Source organism: Macrosteles quadrilineatus, unplaced genomic scaffold (assembly GCF_028750875.1).
Source record: "Macrosteles quadrilineatus isolate MER2022 unplaced genomic scaffold, UCM_ALF_1.0 Scaffold_54__1_contigs__length_841927, whole genome shotgun sequence".
NCBI lineage: Eukaryota > Metazoa > Arthropoda > Insecta > Hemiptera > Cicadellidae > Macrosteles > Macrosteles quadrilineatus.
This window is the reverse complement of record NW_026542647.1, coordinates 207025-223755: the sequence shown is the minus strand read 5'-3', so window position 1 is coordinate 223755 and position 16731 is coordinate 207025. Positions and strand designations below refer to the sequence as shown.

The following is a 16731-nucleotide window of genomic DNA, read 5'->3' as shown; positions in this document are numbered from 1 at the left end:
CACAGATTATGAAATCATTATTTACATACAGAATAAATATTTAAGAGACAGGAGAACAAATATTTGTTTGTCCTACATAACACTACTCAAAAGGCAATCGTGTACTAATAGAACACGGAAAATTAAAATAAAACCGAAACTATAACCTATTTATAACCGAATATAACCTATTTAAATAATAGGTTGTAAATCATATACATTTGATAAGAATTCCAAAGTGAAATTACTTGTTTAGAGCGAGGAATGTAATTCTTCTGATTGATCTTTGCTTGAGCTCCTCCAAATGTTGGGCACAGAAATCTCCAAACATCTTGGATAGTTTAGAGTCCTCCATGTCTCCATTGTCCTTGACTGCAATGCACAGGATATGGATTGGTTCAACCTGTAGACAAGAGAGCAACCACACTTGTATAACTTGATCTACCTATGATACAGTGTATCCTTGAGAGCAACACTCAGGTTCTACTGTACAACCAGGCAGTTAATTCATTTACTTATTTATTGAGATTCGGATATCAATTGGAAAATGTCAGGATGCAACAATTTTCTGATAAGATTTCAACCGAGGGCTTTTATTACAGGAGTAAACATTGGAAAAACTGCTTTTATTTGAGAGGGAGATATTAGACCATGAATTCCCAAGATAATATTGCAAATATATTGCAGTTATATACTAAAAAGTAAAAAGAAAACCCAAATAAAATGTGTTTGTAAAAGCATGTTAGGGCTAAATTCCTTTTAGTAATATCAATATCTGTCAATAAAATATAGTTAAGACGTCAATAGTTAGGATGTCACGTAAAGTGTAAGGGTTTTTACAGTGAAACAAACCAAATATTTCTTGCTAGTACGCAAAATTAATTTAATAAAAGATATTTACAAATGATTAAACAATGCAATCAACTCAAATCTAAACTTAGGCAACAGGAAAGAAGGTAGCTGATGGACATATGGTAACAAATGGTTAAGTTGATGTCAGATCTGGGAGGTTTTACAGCATGCTTACGAGAGTTTGTTGTTACAATAAAAATAATGTTCAATAACATTTTCAGATTAATATGTAGCCCTCATATTTTACTCTTTTTCCTCAATTTTTTGTAAAGTGTTTGTATTTTAATAATATTTTTTCTCACAATTATTGTTTCTAAAAGCGTTGAAAATTGTAAGGCAATATAAATATCATGATAAAAATTGTGTTGACTCTAATACCATTCGACAACAATGGTGTAGATGAAGAACAATTGATTATTGTTTTATGTTTTTAATATTGTCATGTACCTGGGCAGTAAAGATATATGACTTAAGACGGGTTTTTTCAAGCTAAACTATAACTTACTCCAATTAATTAACCTAATAAAGGATCCAAACAAAATGCTAATAAAGTGATTTTCTGTTGTGTAAAAGTGTTATTTAATGCTACACTAAACTATTGTTAAACACTTTTCATATTCAGTAAGTTTCAATTAATATGGGAGATAATCTTAAATATTACATAGAAACATCTATTTATGAGACAGAGAAAACTGTTGCATCCATCACAATATAAATGCCTAACTCCTAACTAACCCTAACAGTGAGTAACATAGACTACATTAATCCAGATATCTACCTTACTACTTTGCTGCGGGACTGAAGAAATGCCAGGGAGTGTCTCTCTGATAATATTGTTGTTTGGCTCTTCATTTTGTTGAATCATCGGTATTAAAAGCTTAGACACCCGCAGTTTTCCTTTTTTGTTTAAATGGATTCCGTTCTTGGCAAAGTGCCTTCGCTTGAGTATATCTAGATCTAGGACTCTGACGTTGGGGAGTCTCTCACTCAACTCTTTTAAATAGGCATTCAAGAGGCGAATGTTGCAGTTGAGGGGATCGTCTTCTTTCAGATCTACTCTGGTCGGGACAGTCACAACTATTGTGTCACTCTTGGGGAAACTAGTCACAATGTGTTCCATCTTCTCAAACAGAGATTTGAACTGACCGAGTCTTGTGGCATCTGCCCCAGCGATAATGACGATCGTATCGGCCTCTGATTTGTCTCTGCTTGTCGTGTCTTTTACGACTTCAAAAATCCCAGCCCCGGCTTTTACGACTCCACTCACTTTGTGTTTCGGTCCTAATCTATCACTCAATATAAGAGACACTCCTCTACCTAGACTATCGCTCAGAACGAGGGTATTTTTGACAATGTATTGTTTTACAATTTTCCCGTCCTGTGTGACGACTCCTGACAGATGTGCAATATTTTGTGCCAAATCATGTGATTCCATTATCAAATCAGATCCATGAGAATGTCCCTTCAAAATATTGCAATGATTGATGGGCTAAGGCTGAGCAGATACCAGAGAAATACAAATGTGTCCATTTACTTATGAAATATGAATCTACAGAAAGGGACCCACTCGATTGAGTTGTTAATTGAAAAAAAAATCGGCAAATACTGTTAAACCAGATGGCAACACAGTACGCCTTGGGTCCAGTATCGACTCAGCCTACTGATTTTTGGACTTCTATTTTGAAGTAATGGACAGCCAATTTGAACCGAGATTCATACTCCTTAAGTATTACAATATATAAAAACTATGGCTATGTTTTCATTGTAAAATACATGTATAATTACTAACAATATATGACGGTTTTATAAGTTGAAAATTGCGTACCTAATTAATGGTAGGTAGTTTTTTTAAGACTAACTAGTGCGATTAGGTTCGTAATGAAACAAAAGGAGTAAATTCACATTTATAATTATTTAGGATATTGCCAAAGAACAACAGTTCCAATTGTTGAATAGAAAATATTTCAATGCAGATGGTTTGGTTGAATCTTGAAAGAGTAATTGAGTTGTAAGAAAAAATGTGTAATGAAGGAAAACAGTGCTCAAGAACTTGTATTACTGTATATCCCACAACTAGAATAATAGTAGGGCTTAACTGTTGACTGGATTCTCAAGCAATGTACAAACAAATTGCATACTTGCTATGAGAGTCTAGAAAATGTTATTCAAGCAAAGAAGTATTTGAGTTATACAAGTAAGAATGTTGATTATTATGTTCCTGGTCTTAATTTCATAGTAACTTTGCATTCAGCTTATTAATATTATTTTTCTTTTCTTTTCTTCCCCGACACATTTAACATGAGGAATGATATGTTATATATTTATATACAACACACACAGTTTAATCACTAATGTGGTTAAAACATTTTTGATCGTTAAAAATTAAAATATCATGTTCTGCATGATCAACTGAATGTCTGGGAAATTCTAGGCCATAATGTTAATTATTGGAAAACATCCAGTAAGATTACCAATAACTTAGTTGGTTTTTCTTTTAATTTTTAGGTGATTTTTAAGGATAATTTAAAAATTTGCTATCATGTACAGCTTCAGCTAATAGTACTAAATACATGTCTACAAAAAAGACAATTCTTTAATAATGGTAAAAAATGTTTTAAGAGAAGTTACACGAATTCTATTTGTTTTATTTTTGTTACTATTACAACAAAAACACTATTATTACAACTAAAACGTAAGAAAAAGCTTATACATAGGTTATAGTACAAACAAGAGGAAACTTACTTTTATCATGACTCGATTCTCTGTACCTTAAATACAATCATAAAGTAAATATTTTTTTATTAAAATTGATTGCATAACAAACACAAGCAGATACAGATTTAAATTTTTGTAACAATTTAACGAGCAATCACTGAATCTAAATCATAAACAAGGAATAATAAAAATAAAAATAGCTTTCCTGTTTGAAATTTTGTTTTGAAAAAAAAAAACTGTAGGTAGTTAAACTAAAAGTTGGACATGACTTACCTGGATGTTTTCGTCTACTGCTGGCTTAACATCAGCTGAGAGTGAAACATTGATGGACGTACTCATGTTCTGAGATTCACTTCCACTTTCAACAGCTTCTAGAATCTTTGGCGATACGACACTTGGGTTTGCAAAGTCCTGCAAGAAATAAACATTTTTCACAGCTCTGTTGTTAACTATCCAATTAATTGATTGTTTAATTAATATTTAACATCTACATAAAAACTGTAGAGGTATATTTAAACAAATGAAACCCCATTTTAGGTTAAATTAGGTTATTTTCAAACTTAAAATAGTATAAAAGTATGTCACAACAAATCACTCAAACTAGTACATCATTCAATGAATAAAATAATCTATAACCAAAATACTTTTCATTTATTACATATCTATAAATTTGAGTTATAGGCTAGCTGAATTTAATTTATATAGAACTGTTTGAAAAGGGAGAAAATTTCAGCTGGCTTACCTGAGAAAATTAGAGACCTAGGGCAAAAGTAAAAAAACAAAACATTACACTAATATAAAAAATAAATACCGGTGTTAAGTTTTTTTTTATCTATTAGCCTCTGGACTAATTTTCTTAGGTACGCTAGCTGAACTCTAAACTAGGGATGGACGGGTCCCGAAATTTCGGGAATTTTTCGGGAAAAAAATATTCCCGATTATCGGGACGGGATTACATTTGATTCGGGAATTTTTCGGGACGGGATTTGGTCTGATCGCCGGCGATTTTGCCGCTTCGCGAGTGCCGATGACGCCGCTATTGCGAGCGATAGGTCCGCGAACGCAGGAGACGAAGTCGTTTCGACGGTTGCGCCGTGACCGCGGAGTCATAACAACGATCGTGCCGTGACCGCGGAGTCATACCGACGATCACGCCGTGACCACGGAGTCATACCGACGATCACGCCGTGACCACGGAGTCATACCGACGATCGCGCCGTGACCGCGGAGTCATACCGACGATCGCGCCGTGACCGCAGAGTCATACCGACGATCACGCCGTGACCGCGGAGTCATACCGACGATCACCCCGTGACCGCGGAGTCATACCGACGATCACCCCGTGACCGCGGTGTCATACCGACGATCATGCCGTGACCCCGGAGTCATACCGACGATCGCGCCGTGACCGCGGAGTCATACCGACGATCGCGCCGTGACCGCGGAGTCATACCGACGATCATGCCGTGACCCCGGAGTCATACCGACGATCGCGCCGTGACCGCGGAGTCATACCGACGATCACGCCGTGACCGCGGAGTCATACCGACGATCACGCCGTGACCGCGGAGTCATACCGACGATCACGCCGTGACCGCGGAGTCATACCGACGATCACGCCGTGACCGCGGAGTTATACCGACGATCGCGCCGTGACCACGGAGTCATACCGACGATCGCGCCGTGACCGTGAGTCATACCGACGATCACGCCGTGGCCGTGAGTCATACCGACGATCGCGCCGTGGCCGTGAGTCATACCGACGATCGCGCCGTGGCCGTGAGTCATACCGACGATCATGCCGTGACCGTGAGTCATACCGACGATCGCGCCGTGGCCGTGAGTCATACCGACGATCACGCCGTGACCGCGGAGTCATACCGACGATCGCGCCGTGACCGTGAGTCATACCGACGATCATGCCGTGACCGTGAGTCATACCGCGAGTCACAAGTTTCTGTAGGTACCTGAAAAATTGTTACCCATTTTTTGGTTTTATAGATCAGTGCCACAAACGGGAAAGATTGATTTCGTATGCCTTTTTTGGTAACTGCAATACTCAAGACTTTCTTTTTATGCACAGAAAAAAATCCCGTCCCGTCCCGAAAATCGGGAAGGAAATAAAAATCCTGTCCCGTCCCGTCCCGAACTAAAAATTCAATCCCGTCCATCCCTACTCTAAACATTTAAAAATTATTTATAACCAGCAACTTGGTTTTTCCTTAAAATGTAACTATTTATGATATCTGGTTTGTTGTTGTAGAATTTCCCGTATACAGAGTAGATGCTGGCTAAAACCACACAATACAAATTCACTAGTATTTTTCTCTAGATGAATATCATACCTCAAGTAGATCTAGGATTTCATCAGCGTAGTTTTCAAACTGTTGGAAAGATTCAAATGCTGCCATGCAGCCAGTTCTCTGGAAGCTGTGCAGAATGGTTGGTCCTAGAGTCTCCAGGGTATCTGCACTTCCAGCCAAAGCCACAGTGTTCTCTTTCAATGCATCAGAGTGCTTTTGTCTATAACGATAATTATAGTCACTATTTACTGACAAAGGTGCAATAAACTAAATTAATTTACAAGAATTATACCCAAACAAAATCGTAAATCAACTTAATTTGCAATGCTTGTCAAAGGGTGATAAACAAAAATAAGAATGATCAGCAAAATTGGTAATTATGACAAATTGACTATAGTGCATTTACAAACCAACTTAAAATGTCTCGTAAATGTGATTTAAACAAGTGTAAATTCAGAAAAGTTCTTAACAAAATGTTGTGTTCACTATTGTCAACATCAAAGTAAACCTGTTAAACGAGCCAACGTGTTTCTTAGTAAAAGTATCGATAAATATCAGAGTAAATTTCACTACAGTACTCCCATTGTTAGGATAGTGACTTTTGAAGTGTTTGAGTCATAGAAGAGAAGAAAAAGAGTTATTGCAATATGCCATTGACTATACACAGAATAGACTTCCCAAGTAATGTAAAAATTTGAAGCCAAGAAAATAGATGTTCAGGACCATCTTACTAGAAGGTACTAGTGTATCGAGTTAAATATTAATTGAAATCAATGCGTTATCATAGCAAACAGGTGATTGATTTATCATTTGACACAGAATATTGTCATTAGCTGGTAGACCATCTCAACAGATTGCACAAAGTTTTTTGGGATTCACATTTTACATTATATGGGAAATCTATTTTAAGTATAGTCAATGTATATGCCTACCAAAAACTTATTAAAAATTTAATACCAATCTTTATTAAAATTTGAAACATTTTGATTTGATACTATGCCAAATGGTTTTAATTTAGTAGATATGAAAACACTAATTACTGTTTAAGAAGTAGGAAAGGTTATATTATGACCGGCTCAACATAATGGTTAGGGAAAGGCAATAGTGAAAGCAAAAAGGCTACGAAGAAACCTTTATTATAAGTTTTTGAAAGAGAATATGTATGTCTTGCACTAAGTAGTTAAATATATTAATAAAAAGGTGTGTAAAAAAATACCAACCTATTCGGATGAGAGCTCGGTAGTAGGAACTGGAAATGTATAAGAGGAATTTCTCCTGACAGTTCTAGATGTTGTAGACATGTCAAGTCGTATGAGATGTAGACCCTCCGAACATAAACCTATGAGTAAAAAATGGTCTTATGCTGAGAAAAATACTCGTAATAAAGTAATTAAAAACATTTAAACATTCTATGTTAATTCAGTTACCACAGTTATTACACCACTAAAATGTGGATGGGAAAAGTCCATCAACTCAACCTTAAGCACTATTACTTTCCAACCACACTTTGCATATGTAACTTAAAATATCTTTGTTTAACATGTAAGTATGTAATATCTTTACTTGAAAATTAATTTCTTTACCTCAAGAGCAGCGTTACAGACAGCGCGGTTTGTGTGGTAGAAGAAATCATGCAGGATGTCAAAGATAGAAGTCTCGGATTGAATGAGTTTTTGGAGATTCTCTGGATGGAAGTCATGTCCGTACATGTCTACGGCTGAGAGGAAGATAGATTCCATCTGGTTGTGCCTCAACTCGTAGGCCGGTTGGTGGGCGGCAATAAGTACCTGTCAAAAAAAAATATTAAAAATAAATGCTTGTGAAAAACTAGTTTTATAAAACAAATTTTGCAATAGGATATTTTCAGTTAAAAACATATTAAGTAAAAAATTGTCTAAACTTAACTGAAAGTAAAACCAGCTGTGTTTTGTGCTCTGTCTTAAAATATAAGCCTAACAGAGTCAAAAAGCTAATTGGATTCCGAAAAATTAGAAATGAATGTTAAGAGAGTTATTTTACCTGTCTGGCACGGAGGGCCACTCGGGAGTGTTCACTGCGGTTGAGAGATGTCAACTCATTGAGAGTAGCAGCGAGCTCATCAGTCAGGCCCGGCTCATTAGACCACAGATGATCTATCAGCATTGTTACCAACATGTTCTTCTTGGCTACCTGAATAATAAGAAGAGGAAAGTTATGTTATTGTATGAGGGGAATATTGATATGTAAATTTCAATTCATAAGCATAAGAAATCAAAAACTTGTTTATTGTTGTAATATTACATCTAGACTTTCCTAATGTTGGTTTATGTTTCAGTGCGTTTCTTTTACAACTCATAGTATACCCTAGATTTACTTTGTTATGCATTTGAAAATGTTTATGAACCCCTAAAAAATAACTGTACATTTTATTTTGTAAACATATAAAAAAGTAACGATTATTTATTACTGTTTAAAACTAATCCTCAAGCCATTATGATGTACGAAAATAGGCTTCATAGAGGTATTCAAAGTTACAGCTTACCTGAGAGTGTGAGAAGATGATGGAAGCTACGGCAGAAGCATCATCTTTGTACTTCTCTTGAACGGCTGCAACACACTTGTCGTAGCTTCCTGGAATCAAAGGATCGTAATGTTAGTAGACTATTGGAGGAAACCTCCATGTAAAATATCCAACCTCATAACAAACTAACCATTGATGTCAATGAAGGCCACAGAAACTTTTCAAATCTATGTAACATTCTGGGGTTTTGTGTAAAATAGTTGGACATTTTTGTTAAAATAGACTGTTGTTAACTAAACTAAACTTACTTTACAACTGTATTTATGTTATTCTTTGATTTAAAACTTGGGTTTTTAAGTTGTAATTAGTGTGTATTTAAGTCAATTTATTGTGATTTTTTTATTCATACAAAACATATAAACTTGTGTGTTACATGAACAAGTGATTTTTTTATTGTTTTTCATTTTCACGCAGTTTATTTTGTTTCGTTTGTTTCATTCAATTTTGGGTTTTATTTTAGATTTCAAGGTGTCAAATTCATAATTATTATTCACATTCACTTACAAAAAAAGTATTGGCAATTAAGATGATTACTGATTTAAAATAATAAATTACGCTGAATCATTATTTTTCTGCTAACTATATCAACTCAACATCATCGTCATCGTAAGATCATAGATTGTTGGATCATTAAGACATCTAAAAATAAACCTGGTATTTTAACTCGTTATTTTTAGACACCATTTCACCTATGCATATTGGTAAAGAGAACTATTTGATATTAAGGATACGCCATCATTATCAACAGAAAAATATAACTACTGGAAATATTAACAAATATTGAGAGGGAAGTATTGAGCTACCAAACACAGTTGCTATTTGGTACTGGTAGCGTGTTTGGCCCACCGTATTGGTACTTCACTGTATTTAGATCATCAGTCTATGGTCTATGCTACGGAGCTACTAACCTTGCTGGAACTGACTCTCCACCTCGTAATACTGCCTCAACAACTCGTGGACTGCAGATTTCATGCGTCCTCTGATACCATTCCTGTACCTCTGCACCAGCTGAATGATTCCCTGAGTAGTCAGGAAGAAGCCATCCCTTTCTGTTCTCTTCTGGAGGGTCGCAGCATGCCTGAAAATTAAGATTAATCCATAAAAATATGCCTTAATACTAGAATAAATAGGTCAACTAATTGGTTTACAAGAAAATCCAATTGAGGTACAGTAGAACTTTAATCAATTAGGACCCTAAATTCAGATAATCAAAAATTCGGATAGTTGGATTTTTACCGAAATTTTTTGGTATTTGACAGGAAATAGGCAAAGTCAAGCTGAACTCTTAGAATTGCTATTGCAGAACACATTTTGTGTTCAAACAATTCAAGCTGTTGCCGAGACTGAGGAGGATTATGATTTTTTGTGACCACAGGAGACGAAGATGATGTCCACACAAACGCGGGTGGTATTCAAGATTTTACCGCGATCATGGAATAGCATGATGATGTTTTCATGACCTCAGGAGATGATGATGTCTAAAAAACCGCTTGAAGGTGTTCAGGATTTTGCTGTGATCACAAAAGATAATAACCATGCACATCTTGTTACTGTAGTTTTAGGTTTTAAAACGGTTTCTTTAGTGATTCAAATAATCAGCGATTTGGATAGTTGGAGTTCGGATAATTAGAGTTCTAATGTAATATTTTAGAAGTAAGTATTTAAGCGTGATTAATGTATTGTTTGTTGAAGATCAAGAGCTTTAAATGTTTTGAATACAAGACCTATACATTGATTGTATTAACACAATTAAGTGTTTACTCTAAAAACATTGCTAAAACTATTGTTTATAAAAATTAATTATCAAATTTTAGAACTTAATAAAAAAGGATACAACATATGGAGCTGCTACTGTTACTCATTAAAATAGTCTTATACACAAACCCAGCTCAAGTACAACAACTCAAGTTTGTCGAGTAGCAAAACCTTTGAATAATACTACTTTGAAGCAAAATATCTAGAGCTAGAGCTAAAAATAACAAAACTTTAATAGCTATAGATGTTTAAATATAGTTACCCGTCAATGACACTAGCAATTTGTTGACTTGGGAACTGTGTGAGTACGGAGGTGATGTTGCGTTCGTATTGGTTCATCAACTTGCGTATCTTCTTCTCTACAGAGATGGGAATACGGCCAGACATGGATGCAATGACTTCCTGTAGCTCAAGCAATGGTAGAGTCGGATCTCTCAACGAGCTCATGTACTTCTCTATCACTTCACGGAGACGGGCAAGGTTGTAAGGCTCAGGCAGGCAATACCCTGGTCAAAACATTCAGGTTACATCCAAGCATGAAGGATTTGCTACCGTGTTTTGCATTGATTTCAGTTTACTCCAATGCACTTAATGGTTTTGTAGTGCTGAAAGGTAAAACTAAAAATGTTAAAACCAAATGACATTCGACTGACCAGCCAATATGTTCTCCAGCATTGTGCGGTAGCTGTTGTGGACATGGTTGAGCTTGTCACCCATGATGGGTGTGGAGACGTCCAACTCAGGGAATTGTCCCTTGTAGTCGACTGCCCGGGTGACCAAGGACGGGTCATCTAACTCCAGGTGACCCATGAGAGTGCCAGCATCCAACACTGCTCCGGGTCTCTTGGTGTAGAACACTGAACCGGACTCATTGGCTGTCAGCGTCATCACCATTTTCATTACCTAATGACAACAATTTTTTGATGTTTGGAGTTGTATTCTAAATACGTTGAATTAGGCTAAACAACTATATGTTCTTAGTTCTCTATGTGGTTTTCCTTAGTGATTTTTCAGCTTTGACTGTATGAGTGTAATAATTTTATCTTAGATACTTTCTCACCTGAGGCGAGATAAGATTCCAGATCCCAAAACATCATAAAACCTTTAATACTAATCCTGATGTAAAATGTATGCAATTTTTAATTTTTAATATTAGCTAGAATAACATAAACTTACTGTCACAAAACTAAACCTCAAACAAAGAACCAGGCCTATATTAGAAAATTCAAATTTTTATTTAGGGAGACTAGATTCTATAGTCATTAAGTGTTTGTATTGAAATGACTGTAAATATAAAAAATTCAAATGAAAAAAAAAACATACTTGTAGCCAATATTCTATGCTATTAAATATTTTTCAATTGAGAAAATGACAAAGAAGAGAGGAACGACAACATGTGTCTGTTTCTATCTCTACCTTTCCAAATCCTATAATCACACAATATTGCAAGCAAGCACTTGTCCTGAAACCCCTCTAAAACATCCCATATGTAATATATGAAAGGATGAGATTGAAAAAATTTGTACTTTCTCTGTCAGAATAGGCCTACTTTTTCATCAGTTTTTTTATTTTTTTTTCTGGATGGTCATAATCTCCACCTTACTCATTTCTCAAGTTTTTTTGTGTGCATATTACCAATTTTTCCCCCAAACTCGTAAATCTACAGTTATCTCCCTCATTTCCATATTAAATGCTTTTTACCTTAACAAATAAATTAATTCTTTAATTTAAGATTAAGCTCAGGATCTAGTGCTCTAATCATTGTTTTGCCTCTTCTAGTATTTCGCTGTGGGCTACAGAATCCAAGGAGTGCATATTGGCTATGATTAATTATTATGATACATCCTTGTCTATATCTAACCTCAATTTCAGCGTAGGCTTGTCCTTTGTTGACATGTCCTCCATCTTCTACCAGGAAGTTGAGCAGTTTACCAGCAGAGGGAGACCTCAGGAGAGAAGGGTCATTTTCCTTCTCAAAGATGCAGGTCTGGTTTCCGATAACCACTCGGTACCGATCCACTTCCTCCCTCATGTATGTTGTAAAACTGGCTCCATCCACTGACAGCAAAATACCTAAAAAGCAAGATAGGAAACTTATAAAACTTATAAATTCGGATAAAGTTAAACACTCCATGTTTGGTGAGTTGGCGGATCAGTGGGTAGCACAACGGACTTTGGATCCATGACAGCGATGTTGTGGGTTTGATCCCTGGTACCTGCTACAGTTCAACTCTTGTACTGTACTAATGTAGTTCACCCCTGTTCCACACACAGCCCGAGTCCTATGGGGACAGCCAAATCCTTCAGAAAGAACTAGATAACTTAAGAATCCTAAAATTGTATGAAAACATTTTCTAACATTTATCCTCTTATCACTACTTTCTTTCTATTAGTTAAATTATTAGCGAATTTCCCTATAGGGAAGTATTATCGAATTTCCCTATGGGGAAGTAGCTATTACCGTAGGTGGCACGGTAAGACTTAGACCCGGGACCGATTTACTTTTTCATTTAGATGTCCCCAGAGGCCAAAAACACCATTTGTTCAAATTTGTATGTATATACTAATTACACATACTAACAAAATTAACAGCTGTATTTATTCATAACATAATATTTTTGTTTGAAATTAGGTTAACACACTTGAAAATGTCCTTAGAGACGAAACATGCTGTGTTTTATTAAATAAAAAAGAATATAAAAAAAGGGTAGTCATGTTATTTTACATATTATTTATTAATATATATATATATAGATTTATATATATATATATATATACGTCCGTGAACGCGATAACTTGAGTAATTTTTGTCCGATTTTGATGAAATTTGGTTTAAAGGTGTAAAGCGGGATAAACTTGAATGAGTTCGCGAACCAGCATGATCGTACCATGGGAACGGGGCTTTACGGGGGGGTTTTATGGGGTAAAAATTGGTTTTTCTCACTTTTGACCCTCAAAAAACAAAATTTCCCAATTTCTCTTTGGACCTTTATAATGAGCTTAAAAAAACAAATAATTTAGTATATAAAAATATTTTTGTTCAATTATTGGTAACGGAGAAAATTTAAAAAATTGTAAATTTAAAATTCCCATGTTATTCTTATGGAGAATATTGTAAAATGTTGCAGTTTGCTTGTTTATGGATATTTGATCAAACTTATTTATTTTATACTAAGCTATCAATAACTCACTAAAAACACACATTATTAGTTTCCTTGTAGCAGCAAACCTAGGTACTCGTTCAACCTAATGTTATTTAAATATATTTAATTTAAAATCAATTCAGACAAATGGAAATTCGCTTAGTCGACAGGTTTGCTGCGGCGGGGGTATTAATTATTTATTACTGTTATAAAGTAAATAACTAAATATTGTTTGGTATGATAAGAACATTTTTTATTTAATTTTAAGAACAAAGTAAAAGGAGACAAAGACAAATGTAGGCCTAAAAAATGCAGAATAATGACCTTCTCGCTCTCACTCTCGCCACCAACTATACCAAGGCGTAGTTTGAGTTCCAATCTAGGCACATGCAGAGGTTTAATTTCCATCAGTGATTTTCTACCCAGCATGTATTTTTCTTATTTATCAAGAGTGTTATCATTTACTATTGGATACTGAAGCAGTAATTCCATCCCATCTATATGGAACAGCTGTCACCAATTTTTGATTGAAAAAGAATTTAGTTGTGTGATCCCGTCACAGAATGTGTTAGAGGCTAAAGTTTGATTTCCTACCTTATTTGTTGTTGCTGACCAAGTTGATTGATCATTACAGTTGCTATAGCTCACAATTAGTCATTCTATTAGTTTATTAGTTTAACTTGGTAAAAAGGTTCTTGTATTTGACAGAAATTAGTAATTTAGATTAGTACAATCTGTTATTGGCTCACATCATCTACGACGGTTTTGGTAAAAAATTTAGCGACAAATTTAACATGGAGATGGAATGTCTAGTTGTATTAATAGTCAAAGGTGTTATATATTATATTGCGGTAAATCATATTATTACCAGCATTATCAAATTGCTGTAACAGTATTTCTGGTCAAGGAATTCAATTAGCATTAATATAAAGAACCTAGGGATAAAACAACAACCATTATGTATGTTTAACAGCCACAATACACATTATATTTCAGTGTACAAAAATCCAACTATGCTGATACATTTCTTTAATCAAAGTAGTACTGACCTCCATCGTTAAGACGGTGGATTTCAATCTCCTTGAAGGAACCGTTCATAACAAGGAAGTATTGGTTAGGTCCAGACTTGGTGGCACTCACTTTGTACTTGTATCCATCATGGATCAGCTCTGCGTTGACAGTATGGTCCAGTGTGTTAGAACCTTGGATTTGGCCTCTGAAATAAAAAACATAAATTATTGTAAATTTAGGGAAATTAGTTTTAAATCTTCACTTGTTTGATTTTGTGACAAGATTAGACAAAATCGTTTTACGTCCATTTCAGTGAAATAAAGATTTTCGCATATAGAAACAATTGAAAGGAAAATTATATTTGATTTTTGAACAAGTGTGAATGGAGAAAGCTTATATTTGTTGCCCCCCAAATTTCAAAATTCAAATTCTAGTTTTGTGATTTTTCAAAGACATTCAAATAAAGACCAAGTTGCTTTCCAACTAAACTATCATTAGGTTGTATCCTTTGATATACTGTGTTTTCATATTTGTCTCAGTTATTAGTAATCAATCAATTTTCTTTATTGAGATTTCTTTAAGACATACAATAGTCATATACATAGATTGTAATTTCAATTTTCATCTTGCTTAACAATTTTGATCAAAGAATTCCTTTAGTGAGTAGAATGGTTGATCCATTAGCCAGTCTTTGAGTTTCCTCTTCAGGTCTTGATTTCTTAAGATCTTCAAGTGGTTGGGCAGACTATTGTAGGTAGGCTTCCTGCTGTATTGAGTTGTATGGTGAGCTGGGAGAAGGTAGTCTGTAGCTCTTTGAGTGTTGTGAAAGTGAGAATCTTTTCCTTTAGTAAGCTCATTCTGTTTTGCAAGGATGTATAGTGATATCACAGTCATGATTTTTAGTGATTTATAAGCTTCCCTGCAGCTTTCTGTAGGGCTGAGATCAGCTAGTGTTCTTATCGCTTTTTTCTGAAGTCGCAGTATTCTTGTAAGGTTCTAATCTGTGGTTCCACCCCAGACCACTAATCCATATCATATGTGGAACTCTACTAAGGCATAGTATGCAGTCTTAGTTGCTTCCTGTCCTCCTATCCATTTAATTCTACGCATTACATAAATTCCTGATCCTATTTTTTTGCACAGGCTATTCACATGTTCTGTCCAAGAGAGTTTAGCATCGACGGTCATGCCTATTAGTTTGGACTTTTCATTGACAGTGATATTTGAAGCTTCAGTTGACTGTAGCTGTCTTTTGCTGAAATTTATCTGCATAGTTTTTGTTGGATTTATAGCCAAGTCATTTTGAAGACAGTACATTGTTGCTTTATTGGTTAGTTCAGTGATCTCTGACTACAGTCCATGAGTTGTATCATTCTTAATAATCAATGTTGTATCATGATCGGTTTGGCATTCTCATTATTAATAAAGTCTATGAAGTCATTAGTGAAAAGTATAAATAGAAAAGGACCCAGAACCGAACCCTGAGGAACTCCCCTGGTGGTTGTTTTTGGGCTTGTTTTTTGAAGGAGTGTCTTGTTCCATTTAATGTTTTTTGTATTTCAACTATCTGTGCACAGTCTTCTAGAAATAGAAAGCTTGCTATCCAGTCAAGGGCTTTGCCTTTAATGCCTAGTAGGGATAGTTTGTTAAGTACTAGCTTGTGACCTAAGCAGTCAAATGCCTTACTGTAATCAAGCAGAATGGGTGAGACATGTTTGTAATCTTCAAGTTGGTTTGTAATGTGCTCTACAAAGCTTGCAATGGCAGTGATGGTTGACCTTCCTTTCAAGAAGCCATGTTAATTTTTTTTTAGTAGTTGTTGATTGTCTAAGTGTTGTGACATCCTTGTGAGTGCTATTTTTTCTATTATATTTGAGAATGTGGACAGGAGTGAAATAGGGTGATAGTTTTATAATTTTTGTGTTGAACAAAAAATGGAAGGTTAAGTGAGTAGGAGAACCTTTCGCGCCGTTTTGGCCAAACCTCGCACGTGGGGTTGGTTCGGCAGATTTACCACACATAAACTCCCACTCTCGTTTGTTAGGTGCGGAGAGCTACCTTCTGCCACTGGGTGTTGGTCCACCTACAGAACCAAGTGAGGAGGCCCTATACTAAGGTGCAATGTGATCTCAGGTAGTTTTGGTTTATTGTCATCTGGTATGTGCATTGTTTTTACACTATTAAGAGCATTAGTTGTGAGACAGGAAGCCTTATATACCCACGAAGCAAGCTGGTCAGTTGGGGTTGGGGTTATGTAAATAAAAGTTTCGTTGTGTCTGGATATAGCAACCAAGTCATTTATTTGTTCTTTGTTTTTTGACATTCTTACTACGGCTATATGTCGAGCTTGTTGTCCTTGGAATTTGTGTATGGTTGAGGCTTTGTTGCCAAGTTTTTGCAGGTCTCTTTTATC

General features: G+C 35.5%; 1 protein-coding gene across 5 annotated transcripts in view; it reads right to left on the bottom strand.

Moving 5' to 3' along the window:
- The window catches only part of LOC129006003 (acetyl-CoA carboxylase-like), a 118394-nt gene that overhangs the window by 33982 nt on the left and 67681 nt on the right, over positions 1–16731 (bottom strand). For all 5 annotated transcript variants that reach the window (XM_054435087.1, XM_054435090.1, XM_054435088.1 and 2 more), the window contains 12 exons: positions 14357–14523; positions 12026–12237; positions 10818–11067; positions 10427–10670; positions 9318–9487; positions 8371–8459; positions 7869–8018; positions 7433–7636; positions 7070–7188; positions 5892–6069; positions 3820–3957; positions 228–382 (listed from right to left, as the gene is read on the bottom strand). In XM_054435087.1, coding sequence (XP_054291062.1) covers positions 228–382; positions 3820–3957; positions 5892–6069; positions 7070–7188; positions 7433–7636; positions 7869–8018; positions 8371–8459; positions 9318–9487; positions 10427–10670; positions 10818–11067; positions 12026–12237; positions 14357–14523 — 2076 coding nt within the window. The remainder of the gene's footprint in view (positions 1–227; positions 383–3819; positions 3958–5891; positions 6070–7069; positions 7189–7432; positions 7637–7868; positions 8019–8370; positions 8460–9317; positions 9488–10426; positions 10671–10817; positions 11068–12025; positions 12238–14356; positions 14524–16731) is intronic.